The following is an 18157-nucleotide window of genomic DNA, read 5'->3' as shown; positions in this document are numbered from 1 at the left end:
ATTTGAGAGAAAGAGAGTGAGTGAGTCGGAGGGGAGAGCAGGGAGAGAGAGAGAATCTCAAGCAGACTCCACACTGAGAAGGGAGCTCAATTCAGGGCTCAATCCCATGATCCTGAGATCATGATCAGAGCCAAAACCAAGAGTATGATGCTTTACCACCTGAGCCATCCAGGCACCCCTGTAAAAGGATTGTAAAGTGTTTTTTCTCCCAACTCATAGAGTTAGGTCAAATGAAATAATGGGTTTAGAAAGTACTTTGTGAACTGTAAATTATGTAATGGATGATTGATTAAACATTTAAATGGGATATATTTACTACTCTAAAGAGAAGATAATAAAAACTGATATTTACTAAGATCTTACCAGGTACTAGGCACTGCAAAATGCTTTCTTTGCATAGATTATTTTCTTTAATTCTTACTATATTTTTATGAGGCTGGTACTATTATCTTCATTTAAAAAAAGAGGAAGCTTGGGCAGAGAGGTAAAAGAGCTTGGGTTCTGTAGCTTGTAGAGAGTAGAACTAGAATTCAGACCCAGGCAGTCTGAGTCTAGGACCTTTGCTCTTGCTCTTGACCAGACACTTAGAATATCCTGTGAAATCTGTTATTTTGTCCATTTCACCCTATTCTCTTATTCTCTCCAATAACAGGAAACTTTTTTTTCTTATTGTACCTTTTCTTTTGTTTCTTTAGCCAGCTAAATGTTTTCATTTAGATCTTTTACTATTCCTTTGGATAGAAATGTTACAAATATTGGCACGATGTGGCCATTCGTAGTTTCTGTTACTGTCTTAATGATCTTTTTAACATAGTGAGACTGGAAAAATACAACTTAGTGTATGTAGAGAAAAAAATCTCCAAATTCTTAATAATGTCATTATTTCTTGTGGCAACATTTTCATTAGGCATAAAAAGTTAAAGCTTTATTAACAGTGTATGTTATTATTTTGATCAATTTGCTAACTTGTTTTTCCTTTTCCCTATTTGTAAGGAAATCTACCATTGTCGAAGGCAAATAAAATACAGCAAAGACAAGATGTGGTATTTGGCAAAATTGGTAAGCTAAAATGACATTACCATATAATACTTAGGAAAAGAAGTATTTGAAATTTCCCCCACAATTTGAATTTTCCTCTGCAATTTGAAAAATTGAAAAAAATCACCCTGATTTTTCCAGAAAGTGAGGAATATAATTACAGTTTCAGACAGTTGTTAGGTAATACACGAATGATTTGCTCAGAAATGAGTGATTCTGCTTAATTTTTACCTTTTTTCTGAGGAACTAAATCACATTGGATACATGGATATTAAGAACAAAAGCATCAGGAATCTGTACTCTGAGAGAATGTAGGAAACAAGCTTATTTATCTTAAAAGTTGATTCAAAAAAATAAAGTTGATTCAAATTTCAAAACCATTGCTTTTTAAGATTTTCCCCAGGAGAATGAAATTTATCTATGAGAGAAGACAAAGCCCCAGATATAAACATATAATACACTTATCCTGCAAAAAAGATGGTCTTTCATACCTAGTGTGATGCTCGCCACCCTGTGTTCTCTCATGTCTGCTCTCAATATTACTAAAACATTTATAATCTCGGTTCTCAGTTTTATGGTTAAAACATTTAAGTTTGATTTTGACTTAAAAAGGGTTGCATCTGTTCTCAAACTTTTCTTCTCTGCCTACGTTAGCTATTTTTATTTTTTTAAGTCAGAGCCCCTCCCCCAGTTTTATTGAGATGTAATTGACATATAACTAGTTAGCTATTTTTAGAAGTTATTTGTATTATGTAAGGCTTTTGCTTTTCACTGAAAAGGGAACATTGACTTTGTAAACTAATTTATCTTCTCTTATCTGTTACCCTTTAATTCTAGATACGAGGAATGTCCATTGACCAGGCTTTGGCTCAGTTGGAATTCAGTGACAAAAAGGGGGCCCAAATAATTAAAGAGGTAAACTAAGATTTGTAGGGAGGGAGTGCATAGCTGTTTTGCTGGTGTTAGTAAGCTCAGCCTAAATCCTGAGTTCCCTGCTGTAAGTACATAGTTCATATAGTACAGATTTAAGGCATTCAGTTTTATTAATGTCCTCCTTATACCTTAGGAATGTTATAGTCTTAAGTATATTTTTTCTCTGGAGATGCTTTTATTGGCACCAGACATTTATTCATTTTTTTTACTATTTGTCTATGAAGTGATAAATCTTTGTTTTAATGATTTGGGACTTGATATGATTTTTTTAGAAGATTGATTTGTTTTTTTTTTTTTGTTTGTTTTTGGTGACTGCTGTTTTTTTGGTTAATTCCACAATTGAGAGCTTATGATTTTATAACTAATTGAGTTGGAAAGAGCACTTACCCGGGATTCAGGAGACTTAGAATCTAATCTTTTCTGTGACAGTTTCTATTGTGATGATGGGTAAAACACTTAACCTGTCTGGTACCATTTTTCTTATTTGTAAACTGGATGGAATTGGATTAAATGATTTCTAAAGACCCTTCTAGCTCTGAATGTAGCTAAGTCACTACATACAAATGTGCTAATTGGTACTCAAGCTGACTTAATTCTAGGCACATGGTATGTTTTTTTTTTGTTTTGTTTTGTGTTTTTTTAGGTATATCAATTTTATTAATTTTTTCAGAGAGCCAGCTCCTGGTTTCTTTGATCGGTTCTATTGTTTTTAAAGTTTGTATATCATTTATTTCTGCTCTAATCTTATTTACTTCCTTCTGTTGGCTCTAGGCTTTGTTTGTTCTTTTTCTAGCTCCTTTAGGTATAAGATTAAATTGTTTATTGAGTTTTTTCTTCCTTGAGGTAGGCCTATATTGCTATGTACTTCCCTCTTAGGACTGCTTTTGCTGCATCCCAAAGGTTTTGGACTGTTGTGTTTTCATTTCTTTTCCTGTTTTTAAAAATTTCTTCTTTGATTTCCTGGTTGACCTATTCACTGTTTAGGAGCCATGTTGTTTAGCCTCCCTGTATTTGTGGTGTTTCCAAATTTTTTCTTGTGGTTATAGTCTTTAGAAAAGGTGCATGGTGGGATTTCAGTTTTATTGTGTTTGTTGAGATATGTTTTGTGACATAATATATGATCTATTCTGGAGAATATTCCATGTGTGTTTGAAAACAATATATATTCTGTGCTTTAAGATGTAGTGTTCTGAATATGTCTGTTAAATCCATCTGTTCTAGTGTGTCATTCAAGGCCATTGTTCCCTTGTTGATTTTCAGTTTAAATGATCTGTCTATTGTTAAGAGGGATTTAAAGTCCCCTATTGTTACTGTAATATTATCCTTTAGTTCCTTTATGTTAGTTATTAATTGTTTTGTATATATGGGTACTCCCATGTTGGGTGCATAAATAATTACAATTGTTATAGCTTCTTATTGTTATAGCTTCTTATCCCCTTAATGATTATATAATACCCTCGTCTTTTTTTTTTAACAGTCTTTGTTTTAAAGTCCAGTTTGCCTGATAAAAGTATTGTTACTATGGCTTTCTTTTGAGATTCATTTGTGTGATGAATGTTTTTCCACCTCTCACTTTCAACTGCAGATATCTTTAGGACTAAAATGGGTCTCATATAGGCAGCATGTAGATGGGTGTTGTTTTTTTTGTTGTTCATTCTGACACCCTCTGTCTGTGATTGGAGTGTTTAGTCCATTCATGTTCAAAGTAATTATTTTTTAAAGTAATTATTGATAGATATATATTTATTGTAATTTTACTACTTGTTTTGTTGTTTCTGGAGATTTTCTCTGATCCTTTCTTGTCTTTGTCACTTCTGATCTCTCCTTTGTGCTCAAAGAGTTCCCTTTAATATTTCCTGCAGGGCTGGTTTAGTGGTCATGAATTCCTTTAGTTTTTGTTTGTCTGCAAAACTCTACCTCTCCTATTTTGAATTATAGCCTTGCTGGATAGGTATTCTTGGCTACAGATTTTTCTTATGCAGCACAATAAACATACCATGTCATTCCCTTCTGACTTGCCAAGTTTCTGTTGAGAAATCTCAGCTAGCCTTATGGGTTTTTCCTTGTAAGTAAAGGACTTTTTTGTCTTGCTGCTTTTGAAATTTTTTACTTTTCACTATATTTTCCAAATTTAAATATAATATGTGTTGGTGTTGACCTGCTTTTGTTGATTTTGATGGGAGTTCTCAGTGCTTCCTGGGTCTAGATGTCTGTTTCCTTCCCCAGATTAGGGAAGTTTTCTGCTATTGTTTCTGGAAATAAATTTTCTTCCCCCTCTTCTCTCTCTTCTTGGACTCCTATAACACGAATGTTGTTATGTTTGATGGAGTCACTGAGTTCCCTAACTCAATTCTTGTGTTCCATAATTACTCTTTCTCTCTTTTGTTCAGGTTCATTATTTTTCATTATTTTGTCTTCTAGGTCACTAATTTGTTCCTTTTCTTCTTCCAGCATGCTGTTGATTGGATCAGGCCTATTTCCAATCTCTTTTATTGTATCTTCATCTCTGATTTTTTTTTTTTAATTCTTCTATCTCTGTGCTAAGGCTGTCACTCATGTGTTCCATTCTTTTCTGAGGTGCAGTGAGTGTCTTATAATCATTGCTTTAAATTCTTCATCAGGCATGTTACTTATATCTGCTTTGTTTAGATCTCTATCCATGGCCTTATCTTGGTCTTTTATTTGGAATAAATTCCTCCATCTTGGCATTCTATGTAAGTCTCTGCCTTCTTCTGTGTTAGAAAAGCCAGTTATGTCTCCTGTTCCTGAAAGTATTGGCCTTATAAAGAAGAGACCATGTAGTGCCCAGGGCCTAGTACTTCAGGAAGTGTCTGTGTGGTTTGTGTACTCTGCTGTTGCGTTCTGGCTGTTCTGTCCTTTGAGTCACCTGCAGAGCCTCTCCTTTTCTTTTGTGGGCCATATTTCATCCCTTGCTTGAATGTGGCAAGTTCTAATTAGATATGCTCTGGTCTGCTTGTGAAATGAGACCTGTTACCACCTCTGCTGGAACTAAGGCCCTGCAAAACTCTCTGGTCAGGAGACATGGTATGGGCAGGGGTTTGTGCTGGTCTTCTGGGGGAAGGGCCTGCCAGGCTGGGTCTGAGGCAAGCTTGACTGAGAGGGGCAGTCCCACCAGAGCACAGCAGATTGGGGCTTGATGGAAGCAAATTAGGCAGCCAGTGCTAGTGCTGAGCTGTTTCAAACCCTCAGGTGTCTCTGAGTTCATGCTGAGGGGTAGGGAAGGAAATGGTGCCAGCCATCTCCTTTGTTTCCAGAGGTCTCTATGAACACTGCTTCTCAAGGAAGTGCTCGGAGAAGAGCGAATGATCTTCCCACTGGAGGTCCTAGGTGCTCTTCCAATCACTATTTCCATGATGCCTGCCCCTGGGATGTTTGCCTGCCTTCTCTCCAAGAGTAGTGCAGTTCCCCCGTGGGGTCTATCCCTATCATGCCATGCCTGCTGACCATTAAAACTCCAGGCTTTAAGCCCCCCACGGCTTGTAAGAAGTCACGAAATTCAGCCCCTCTTGTTTTCCAAGCCAGTGGTTATGGGGAAACATTCTTGTTCATTCCTCCATGTGCTCCTCTCTCACTCTTATTTACAACCATGGTTCCCTTTCCTGTGCAGTACCTGAAATCCATTTCTCCCCTAAACCATGTCCCTACACTTCCTATCTTCCTTGATGTGGATACATGATGTCCTTTTCAAAAAGCTGGGTTGAGGACATCTGGGGATATCAGTAGTATTTTCTACATTTCAGTTAATTCTCCCTTAAAGCCAGATATTTTTAGTTTAGTAGTTCACTAGTTGAGATTGATGGGTTCAGGCTTGAAGAGGTTCCATTGTAATGCCTATATTTAATTTAGTTCAGAATGCAGTTACTAAGTATCTTTTGTGTACTCAACTTTGTATTGTATTCTTTATCTTTAAATGAATGAAAGATCTGTTTTTTTTTTTCTTTTTCTTAAAAGATTTTATTTATTTGAGAGAGAGTGTGTGCATGAGCAAGCAAGGGAAGGGGCAGAGATAGAAAGAGGGAGAGAGAATCCCAAGCAGACTCTGCTGAGCACGGAGCCTGATGTGGGGCTTGATCTCATGACTCTGGGATCAATACCTGAGCTGAAATTGAGAGTTTATGCCTACCCAGCTGAGACACCCAGGCTCTCCATGGTTTCTGTTATTTTGACAATTGTGCTGTTTTTAAAAATGTGTTCTGGAGCAGGTTACCTTAATTCAAAATATCTACAGAGAATAGATTTAATAATTATTCAAATTTTCAAGTATGATTTTCTCTACTTGTTTGATGTTTAATGGTTATTTTGGATCCAGAGTTTAAGAATTTTTCAGTAAGATTTAGCTCTTAAGCCTCTTGAACTTTTTAATGAGTCTCTGACTCAAAGACATAATGTTCATCATCAAGGGTACTGTTACTATTAGTGTTGTTTCCTCTTTTTTTTTTTTTTTTTTAGATTTTATTTATTTATTCATGAGCATACACAGAGAGGAGAGAGAGAGGCAGAGACGCAGGCAGAGGGAGAAGCAGGCTCCATTCAGGGAACCCGACGTGGGACTCAGTCCCGGGTCTCCAGGATCACGCCCTGGGCTGAAGGCGGCACTAAACCGCTGAGCCACCCAGGCTGCCCTGTTGTTTCCTCTTTTACAGCTCATATATCCCATTGTACAGTTAGCAGGATGAGCCATGTTGCCTGCATTTGCAGTTCTTGTCTGAGGGAAGAAAGCTCAGTGCATCCCTTCCCCTCAGTACTGTTATCATTTAATGTTCTCTTTTAAAAATTAACTATAAAACAGAGGCATGTGATTAGCTGTCGTAGTGATAACAAGAAATGAGATATTTAATTCTGTTTTAGCTCAGGGTCAGCCATATCAATGCCTGTCTTTTCTTTGTTTAAGATTCTCTTAGAAGCACAAGATATGGCAGTGAGAGACCACAATGTGGAATTCAGATCCAATTTATATATAGGTAAGATATTTAATATTCTTAGCATTGGAAAATGTCTTCCAATAGTGATGCCAAGTTCATTATCTAACAATAGTCTTTGATATCTAACTACTTAAGACTGGGTTTGCCAGTGAAAATTGCTGATAATAGCTTATTCTTCTGCCTTCAGCATGCTAATGTTAATCTGTTATAAATGGTAATAACCTCACTGCTTTATTGTTACCTGTTCTGTAATGCAAGTGAGATCATGGAACCTATTGCTAATAATTATTTAATAATGGATACCAAAATGATGGTACTTGGAGTAGTCCTTTAATCACAATAAAACTAAGAGGGAACAGAACTGATTTTTTTAAAATGAAGGAGGTAAATGAAGAATCACATGTGGACTTTAAAAAAAATCTATTTATAATGTGCCAAGCCAGGTGCCTAATCCATAAAGGTGTCCCGAATTTAACCTTCCAATTACCAGAATGGAAAATCTGTTGAGTGGTAAAAGCCAAGACGCAGATGACCCAGATGTGTTTGTTTCCCTTTGTTATTACATTCTGAAGCATTATCTCAGGTTTTCTATGCTTGTTCTATATCAAATTAAATTAATGTAAGTGAAAATGCTTTGGGAAGCATGATGCTCCGTATAAATGTAAAGGATTTTTTTTTTCTAGAAAGAGATCAACGCTTATTACAAACCTCCCTTACCCCCTCCCAACACCACAGTCAAGTGGAACGGTAGGTGGAGTTACTGTTTTCCTTTCACTTCAGCAGCAATTACTCCTAACCTCAGCAGTTTTGTAATCAAACAAAGATGTTGAAGTCGAAGCAAAATTTTCTCAATCTGCCAAACCTATGTATGAGAAGAACTGAAGATCTTTTAAACTCATGATACAGGGGACTGCTGCTTTCCAAATAGAGAAGAGGCCAAATCATTATGGGAGAAATCAGTTGTGCATTATGATTTTTCAACAATTAGAGTAAAAACAAATCATCCAAATTCTACTTTATCATGTCACTTCAGTCCTAACTGGAGATACTTATTTTGGTTAAGTTAAAATCCTACCTCAGCTCACCTGGAATTGATGCTGGCAGCCACACCTACTCCTGAAATTCAAATGAGTTATGATTTTCAATTGAAATATCTTATTTTAAAGCTGAATCTTGTATAACTGATTATATTCTGATACATGCATAGATGCAGAGAGAAATCAAAATGGTATCTCAGAAGATGCAGGGCCATAGTAGTTACTCATAAGCTTTTTCTTCTGAGAGAAGTATGAATAAATAATGCTGGGAGGGCCCAGAATCATTGGAAGAGATGAAGTAGATGAAGAACAAGACCATTTGCTTTAAACCTCTTGGTGACCTTTCCTTTTTTTAAGACTGAATATCAAATCCAATTTAATTAATTTTATTCATTTTCATAAGAATAGGATTTTCTTAGCTGACAGACAAAACTTAGTAATGGAATTCAGATACAAATGAAATAGAATTTGTCTTTAAATCCTTTTCAGTAATTTTAGTAAAGTGAGAATGGGTGAGGAGCTTTATCCTGTCTTCCCAAATGAAGGAGCAAAGTCCAATGTTGCCATTGAGCAAAAATAAAATTAACCAATCCTTATGCACATTTCTGCTGAAAAATCTCTACTGCACCTGCACCCTTTTTTCATCCAGTTCTGTGTAAAAATCTCTTTTCTTGAGTAGGGCTAATAAGTTTGGATTTGTCTTATGATTATAAAAGCTCATTTGCTAAATATTTTGCTGCCAAATTCTTTTATGAAGAGTAAAAAAAAGATGAATACCCTCAGGAAGATGAAGTATCTTACCATCACATGTCAGACATTTATCCCTGTATTTGCCAAAGTTCCCTGATATGGGGTGCCTGGATGGCTCAGTGGTTGAGCGTCTATTTTCTGCCCAGGGCCTGATCCTGGGGTCCCGGGATCGAGTCCCACATCAGGCTCCCTGCATGGAGCCTGCTTCTCTCTCTGCCTGTGTGTCTGCCTCTCTCTGTGTTTCTCATGAATAAATAAATAAAATCTTAAAAAAAAACAAAAAACAAAACCAAAGTTTCCTGATAATCATTTGAGATTATTAAAAATACAGATTCCCAGAACCCACCACAGACCCACTGGATCTGAAACCTCAAGGGAGAGGCCTGGGGAGCTGTTTAATAAATATCCCAGTGATTCTTACCTATAAAATATGAGAAACTCCTTTTCCTCCTTGTATTCATGGAAAAGACCTAGACTAGACATTTCATTCCATAGATTAATGTCTTTTAGAGTTTTGAAAGACCAGTCACATGTTGGCTACAATTTTGGCCCAGCAGTGGCTCCTCAGTCTCTTACATAAGTATGGGCATTTCAAGGGAAGTACTTTTTTTGGTAGCATATGTTCTCATTATAAGGTAATTCCTTCAAATGCCTGTCATCAGTCTAAAGCTAATACCTGGTGTTGCATGACCACAGATTTTGAAAATTCATTTCCTTTTCAAACTTATAATGATGACTAATGGCACTGTGAATAGACCTTAACAAGTGGACATGGACTAATAAAATGTCACTGCTTAGTGATTCATGGCATCTAAAGTGATTCACTTTAGAGAATGTGATTGACTGACTTTGTAAATCAGTCTTCTGGGCTAAGAGTGATGAAGAGAGAAGAGGGTTTCCAATTTTAAAATATCAGGATTCACATTTCCCTAAATACCAGTAATAGGAAATATTGACAATATTTTTAATATTCTTCATACCTGTTGGGTATCATCATTAGATGAGCACCATCTTGGGCATACTTTACACTGTTCTCATTTTTGAGATATCTTAATGTTTTTTCTTTGATTCAGAAAGTATTTGAGTACCTTCCATGTGCATACTGCCCACGTAGTTAGGGATGGTATATCTTTTTTTTTTTTTTTTTAATTTTTATTTATTTGTAATAGTCACAGAGAGAGAGAGAGAATGAGGCAGAGACACAGGCAGAGGGAGAAGCAGGCTCCATGCACCGGGAGCCTGACGTGGGATTCGATCCCGGGTCTCCAGGATCGCGCCCTGGGCCAAAGGCAGGCGCCAAACTGCTGCGCCACCCAGAGATCCCGGGATGGTATATCTTATTAAAGCAATGTAAAACATTTAGCACACATAGTTTTGTTCTTTGACAGCAGTAGTCCTTTAGAAATATACATAAATTGTTTTTTTCTGAGTGGGAACAAACCATATACATTATTAATACTGTATGTACTTGGAAAACTTTGAAACTTATTTTAGAATTTGAGCAAATTTACCAGGTAGCTATATTGGAAGAAAATGATATTAATTAGTAGAGGTTGTATTTCAAAATCATTTCTGTTCCTTGTTGAACGTAAACTTTGGGGGCAATACAAAAGACCTAATTGGTTGAGGAAATGACTTTTACAGATTAAACGTGAACACTTATACAAGATAGTATATAGTTTGGGACCAAAAAGAGTAATATGTGTAAATAGGAATAGAGAAGAGGATGTTAGTATTGGTTAGAAAAGTCATGTAATTTTTCTAGAACAATTTGGCTTTTGAAGATAGGTGTCTGGGTATCCAAAAGAGTGTCCAGGAAGAAAGGTTTTCAGAGTGGAGTAACCACATGAGCTAGGGCACATAGGTTGGAATGAGCAGTGATTGTGTGGTCCAGTGAGTGAAATAGTTGAAGGAAGCAGAGAGTTGACCTTGAGCAGATAAAACTGAAAGGGTGGATTGGGCCTAGATCCAGAGGGCTGAACAGGACGGGCTGTGTGGAATTTGGTTTTCATATTGAAGAGGAACCACAGGAAGTTTTGGGGTAAGAGATTTATGTTATTAAGGCAGTGTTTTAAGACTATTAACTATAAAGCAATGGTTTTGAGATTGTGCTGTGGGGTCTCCAAGGGTGAGGCATAGGGCAAACAGAAGAGCTCCTTGATATCTGGGTCACTGCTGCAGCCTTGGAGCCCAGGATGGAGCCTGGCACCTCACAGGAACTCAGATATAGTTTGTGAGTGAATGAATGGGACAGTTTTGGATCTCTCCCTACTCGTATTTCAATTAGAACAGATGATTCTATACAAAAGCAGTTAAAATCCCTAACATACAGAATTAGTGTGAGAGACTGAGGAGGAGAGACCAGAAACCAGTTTGGAATCTATAATCCTCTAAGTCCTGATTTCATTCAAACCTCATAGTGGCTATGTTGCATATTCCCATTACAGTGTATTAAAGAATTCTGGTGTTTCAGAATAATTAATGTTTTTGTTTTGACATAAAAAATGTGGTATTATGTGCCACAAGATAGGCAGATGGTATTTTATGGCTTTAGGATGAAATCATGACTAGCATTTGGCAGATATTGACATTTGCTCTTACGTGTTTGGGGGAGATGGAAAATGGTAGTTAACATTGACCCTGAGAGGCAGATCATTGTGCTTGGATAGGTTATGTAGTACGGCATAGTTAGCTAATTCAGATACTGTTTTCACTGGAGTAGTGTTCCTTTTCCTCAAAGTATTTGGAAATGGGTGCTCAAGTGGAATAGAGTTGCAGTTTTGGATAGAAGCAGCCACTGTGTTTGTAAAATGCCTTTTAGAAGATTTCTCCACTTTTCCTAGTGTCATTGTGTTTATTTGTAGGTTTCCTCCTGACAGATGGATCTAGAGGAATTAGTGGTACTTCATTCTAAAGTGATTTGTGTAATTTGGCTTTCTCTTTGGAAATCTTAAACACATTTCTTTAGTGCCCAATGATGAAGTTGGTATAAGGACAGTAGTTCTTTCCTTATCTCCCGGAGGCCCTAGGCAGTTTTCTTAATCACTTTCATCCTTCACTTTCTCTCTGGCCAAGCTAGGATGTTTATGCTGAAACTCATTTCATGAGAGGACTGTAGTTAGAGGGTTGTCCGCGGTATACTTTGATGCAGTCCTTATATTTATAAAGTTACGTCACAGTAAGAATGCAGTAAGAAGGGTGAGTATTGAAGTGGATTAATTTGATATGTCTTCTGTAGGTTTTGGCTTTTAAAAAAAAATGTATTTATTTTTTTACATTTTTTTAAAATTTAAATTCAATTTGCCAACATATAGTATAACAAACACCCAGTGCTCATCCCATTAATTGCCCTCCTCATTTCCCATCAACCAGTTACCCCATCCCCCACCCATAGGTTTTGGCTTTTTATTTATTTATTTAAATTAAATTAAATTAAATTTTAAAAAGATTTTATTCATTCATGAAAGAGAGAGGCAGAGACATAGGCAGAGAGAGAAGCAGGCTCTGTGTAGGGAGCCCAATGTGGGACTCAATCCCAGGACTCCAGGATCACGTGCTGGGCTGAATGGAGGCGCTCAACCACTGAGCTACCCAGGTGTCCCAAGGTTTTGGCTTTTTAAAGGGCTTATTAAATTAACTCAAGGAGTAACTGACTAAAATTCAGAAAATAGTAGAAAGTGGTTACTCCTCTGATTTACTGTGGGTAAAAACTGGTGAAAAGATTTCTTCTTAACTAGTATTTGAAAAATTTCTTTAAATTTACAAAGTCAGACATTGACGTGCAAAAAATTAGGGAGGGGAGATGAGGGAGCTCTTGTGATGTGGGAGTTCCTAAAATTGACCACAAAACAGAATTACTGGGGGAGGGGGATTGGTGTTGGTTCAGAATGTAATTTCCAAGACCCACCCCAATATAGTAAATTAGAATCTCCAGAGATGGAGTCTTGGCATCTGCATTTAAAATATATTCCGTGAAAAAAAAAAAAAAAAAAAAAATCTGTTCCGTGGGTTAGTCTGATGTACCAGAGGACCAGCATTTAGGAATCTTTGGTTCCAGGGGCTTCTCACCACAGTTAGAATGAAATGAAAATTCTTTACTTCGGCCTTCAGGACTCTCAGTAACGGTGCCTTCACCACTGGTCTCCTTCCCTGTTTGTACTACTTTTTGCCTTGTTTACTGTGCTTCAGCAGGCTGATCTTTTTTCTGTTTCTAAAACAAGCCAGCACACTGATCAGAACGGCTAAAATTAACAAGTCAGGAAACAACAGATGGTGAGGATGCAGAGAAAGGGGAACCCTCTTACACTCTTCATGGGAATGTAAGGTGGTGCAGCCACTCTGGAAAGCAGTATGGAGGTTGAAAAGTTGAAAATAGAACTGCCCTATGACCTAAGAATTGCACTACTAGGTGTTTACCCCAAAGTTACGAATGTAATGGTCCGAAGGGGCACATGTACCCCATTGTTTATAGAAGCAATGTCCACAATAGCCAAAATATAGAAAAAGCCCAGATGTCCATTGATAGATAAATGGATAAAGAAGATGTGGTGTACACACACACACATACACACATTACACATATTAATCAGCCATCAAAAAATTGAAATCTTACTATTTGCAATGACATAATGGAACTAGAGTGTATCATGCTAAACAAAACAAATCAGAGAAAGACTAATCCCGTATGATTTCACTCATGTGTAATTTAAGAAACAAAACAGATGAACATAGGGGAAGAGAAGGAAAAATAAGATGAAAACAGGGAGGGTAACAGTCCATAAGAGACTCTTAACTCTAGAGAGCAAGCTGAGGGTCATTGGAGGGGAGGTTAGTAGGAGATGGGGTAACTAGGGGATGGGCATTAAGGAGGGCATGTGATGTAATGAGCACTGGGTGTTATATGCAACTGATGAATCACTAAATTCTACCTCTGAAACCAGTGATAACAGTATATGTTAAGTTGAATTTAAATAAAAAATAAAACAAGCCAAGCACATTCCCACCATTGGGTCTTTGCACTTGCTTTTACCTCTCCTTGGAGTACCGTGCCCCTAGATATTTGCATAGATGATTCATTCTGGTCTTGGATCAAATATCTCTTCCTCAATGATGCCTCTTGACACCGTCCAGTCTGAAGTTGCCCCCAGCACCCCATCAGTCTCTATCACATCACTGTTTTTTTTTTTTTTAAATTTTTTTTTTTTAAATTTATTTATGATAGTCACAGAGAGAGAGAGAGAGAGGCAGAGACACAGGCAGAGGGAGAAGCAGGCTCCATGCACCGGGAGCCCGACGTGGGATTCGATCCCGGGTCTCCAGGATCGCGCCCTGGGCCAAAGACAGGCGCTAAACCGCTGCGCCACCCAGGGATCCCTATCACATCACTGTTTTTATTCATTGTACTTGTCACTAACTGGAATGATCATGTTTATTTTCTTTAGAATGCTGCATGAAGGCAGGGCCCTTGCTAGTCTTGTTCACTCTTATCCAGCACCTAGGATAGAGGTCCTTAATAAGTACTCAAGAGATACCTGTTTTGAGACAAATCTCCTCACACCACCAAATGAACTCATGTGGCCTTAGAATCCAGTTAAGGAAAGGACAAAAATTGCCCAGGTGATTGAGCTATAGTCTTGTGGATGTAATCATTTCCTGTAACTCTCTTTGTCTTCCCTGTCTAGCTGAATCGACTTCAGGGCGAGGCCAGTACCTGAAACGCATCCGATACCATGGCAGAGGACGCTTTGGGATCATGGAGAAGGTTTATTGCCATTACTTTGTGAAGTTGGTGGAAGGCCCCCCGCCTCCACCTGAGGCACGGAAGACAGCAGTCACCCATGCCAAAGAGTATATTCAGGAGCTCCGCAACCGGACCATTATTCACACTCTGTGATGGGGGATTCAGACTCTACAGTGTATATATTTTGCCATTTATTTCTTAAAAACAAACAGATTAAAGATAAATGCTTTTTATGACTTGTCATTGAGTTATTGCAATATGAAGTATAATTGCTTGTTTTATATGAATATGTATAAGGCTTTGCCCATCTTTTTTGAGCCTCTGGGTATATTTGTGCATTTGCAACTTGGAAGGGGAAATCAGCTTTAAACAGTAACACTACAATTCAGAAGGCTTTTTTGAATACCTTTGGAAGGGAATGTTAACTTTCCAAAAGCAGGTGGTAGTTTTGATACTGGACTTGAGTAGAATGTTACAGAATAAGAAATACAGAATAAGTTATACAGAATAACACTTATTCTTATGCAGAATAAGTTCTTGTTTTACTTGATCTTCTCGGGACTGGGGAGGAGGTGGTGGAGGAGAGCATAGCTACATGTATTTTAGGGCATTCTGTAGTTCTGTTTCTACTTTCACTGTTGGCATAGGCCGGTGGGCAAGACATTATTATATTTTCCTTTACTGCTTTAGCAGTGACTTGAAATTACAGAAGTTTATTAGATACATTAATCTAGAACTCCAAGAACCCTCTGAGAAAGTTTTCTTCTAGTTAAATAAAGACTGTTTTCATGTCTCCTTCCAACAATGCTTTCTATTGCTTGGTTATCTTGTTGAGGATTGATTCATTTTTCAGAGTAAATTCAATTACCTAGAGAAGAATTGAACCAGTCTGAGCATTGCATTCTAAAATAAGGCAGTAGGTGGCACTCATTTACCTCTTATTAACAGAAAATTGTTAGTATTAAGTTGAAGTGTTCAGCACTACCTGGCTGTCATTGATACAAGTGTTTTCACTTACAAGAAGCCCTTGGTCCACACCCCTAGTCCAATGCTACTCAAACTTTGGTATACAGAGGAGGACCGTGGGGTACTTGCTTATTATTCCAGTCTTCTGGGTCTCTCCCACATGACTCTGATTCACGGGGTCTTGTGAGGGGTGAGTTTCAGAAGTCTATATTTAAAAAAAACAACAACAAGGACTTCTGGATGATTTTGTTTGTATGGAACCGCACTTGAGAATACTCCTCTAGTCTGAAGAATGTGGTTATAGTGCCATGTTTTAAGATGGCATTAATGATTGCTACTATTTACTGGAACCTCATTATTTGCCGAGCTCTGTGCTAGTATTTTTCATAACTCTTCATAGTATCCTGCAAACCAAAGGTATTATTTTGTCACTTTATAAAGGAAGAAACTAAAGCACACAGAATTCAAATAACTATTTCAGTGTTACACAGAGTATAAAAATATTGGAGTGATGATTTTTTTTTTTAAAGATTTTATTTATTCATGAGAATACACAGGAGAGAGAGAGAGAGGCAGAGACACAAGCAGGCTCCATGCAGGGGCCCGCCATGGGACTCAATTCTGGGTCTCCAGGATCACACCCTGGGCTGAAGGCAGCAGTAAACTGCTGAGCCACTTGGGCTGCCCTGGAGCAATGATTTAAAGTAGGTTTCTAAAGTACCTGGTTCTGTCTACCTAATGAATATACAGGTGGGTTTTTCTGCTTCTCCAGTTAACCTGTGGCGTGGTTGAGAAGACAAAGGGCTCAGTGGAATAAACCACTAAGGCTTAGGACAGATTCATTCTGGGTCCTAAGGTACTGTGGCATGGATTCATGGAAATAGTATTATTTGGAGTGGTAAAATCTTCATTCTAGTCCTTGAATACTCACTAACCAGTAAGAAGACTATGAGCAGGTCCCTTCCTTCCCTGGCCTCTATTTTGTTCATCTATAAAACAAGAGGTTCATTGTTTCTTTTAGACCACCTTCCGAATCACTTGAAGAGTTGGTTAAAAAATGCAAATTCCTGGGTGGTACTCTCACACTAAGTGAATCTGAATCTGAGGTGAACACTTGAACAAATGCACCAGTGATGTGCATACTGGAGAATCACTGGACTAGAGGGTCTTTGTGCTCTCTCAGTGCAGATGTTCCGTGATTCTTAGCCCAGGAGTTCTGAATTCCTCAGGCATGATGCAAGCCAAGTGGTGACGTGGACTCCATAACTATTTTCAAAGAGTTAAGGGCTAAACAGACCTTGGATTCTAATGAAGGAAATTTGCTGTGATCTAAGGTGAAGCTTTCATCTGGAAATGCTTCTGATGTGTTAAAATGTGTAATAGTGAATGTACAGCTCTGTGTATCTAGCACTGTCTTAAGCACTCTATGTACATCATCTCAGTGAATCTTCCCCATTGTGCTGGTGCAGTATATACATCTGATTAGTTTCCATGGTTGAGTGCATTTTCTGACATAAATGAACATTTTGGTTCTTAAAGTTTCACTTTACATGTTCAGAAACAATTATCTGTTAATTATTATTTTTGAAGTAGGCTCTGTGTCCAATGTGTGGCTTGAACTCATGACTCCGAGATCCAAGAGTTGCATGCTCTACAACTGAGACAGCCAGGCACCCCTGTTAACTATTTTTAATGGCAGTTTCTGAATGCTTGTCATTTCCTTCTTCATCAGATAATGATAGACTTAAACTTTTTTTTTTTTTTTTTTTTTTTTTTTGCTGAAGTGTAGCATATTCAGAAAGTGCACTAATTACTAGTGTATAGCCCAATAAATGATCCGCTGGTGAACATGCTCAAGTAACCCAGTGGATAGCACATGATAGCAGTCCTGAAGTCCCCTTCCTGCCCCCTCCCAGTCACTACCCTCCTTCCTTCCCCCAAGGTAACCATCATCCTGACTTACAGCATGATAGATTTTTAAAAAGTGATTAGCTTTTGGATTTTTTTTTAATAATTTGTTGAGCAGCCATTATCTGCCTGGTGCTGAGGAATTAAGCAGTGGAAGAGGAAACAGCCCTGCCCTATGGAGCTCACACTGATGGGAAAAGACTGACTGTTAAGTCAGTGATTGCAAGGGTTTACCATGCTGACTGTTAGGGAGGTGGAGGGATGAGGCTATGTAGGCAGACATCAAGGTGCCCTGAAAAACGGGAAGTTTATGTCCTTAAAGAGATACAGTGAGGGGAAAGGGTAAAAACAACAAACATTATACAGAAAGAATTGTGTTAGAATGCCAACTTGGGTTCTATTTTTAACAGTATGAACATGAGGACCATTTCATCCTTCCACAAGTTCAGATGGATGTGGGATGTGGATGGAGAATATGCTGTCTTTGGAGCTGACTCAAATCTACCAAACCTTATAAGGCTCCAGCTAAACTCAAGGGGAAAGGCATGTGAATTGTACTGCAAACATTATAAAACAAAATGGGTGAGTTTTTCCTGTAAGCAATTAAAAATCGTAAACTTTATTCTTTCAATTTTAATACAGAGGTTGTAATAATGATTTTAATTGATTAAGACTAGCTCAGTAACATATATAGGTTTAAAATAGGAAATTTTTTTTTGGAGTAGATGAGCTTCCAGACACATTCCAAAGCAGGAGAAAGTTGCATAGGTGACATTATTAACACTTCTGGATTGGGCTTCTTTTTGTATGTCTCTGTCTCTGATATAACTGTCTGGAGTTAG

General features: G+C 37.8%; 1 protein-coding gene across 3 annotated transcripts in view; it reads left to right on the top strand.

The window, feature by feature from the left end:
• MRPL22 (mitochondrial ribosomal protein L22) overlaps positions 1–14677 on the top strand; it is a 38193-nt gene extending 23516 nt beyond the window's left edge. For all 3 annotated transcript variants that reach the window (XM_038534934.1, XM_038534933.1, XM_038534935.1), the window contains 4 exons: positions 994–1059; positions 1876–1953; positions 6884–6953; positions 14383–14677. In XM_038534934.1, the coding sequence (XP_038390862.1) occupies positions 994–1059; positions 1876–1953; positions 6884–6953; positions 14383–14594 (426 nt within the window). In that variant the 3' untranslated portion in view covers positions 14595–14677. The remainder of the gene's footprint in view (positions 1–993; positions 1060–1875; positions 1954–6883; positions 6954–14382) is intronic.
• The last annotated feature ends 3480 nt before the right edge of the window (positions 14678–18157 follow it).

Source organism: Canis lupus, chromosome 4 (genome assembly GCF_011100685.1).
Source record: "Canis lupus familiaris isolate Mischka breed German Shepherd chromosome 4, alternate assembly UU_Cfam_GSD_1.0, whole genome shotgun sequence".
Classification (NCBI taxonomy): domain Eukaryota; kingdom Metazoa; phylum Chordata; class Mammalia; order Carnivora; family Canidae; genus Canis; species Canis lupus.
This window is presented reverse-complemented; position numbering and strand designations above follow the sequence as displayed.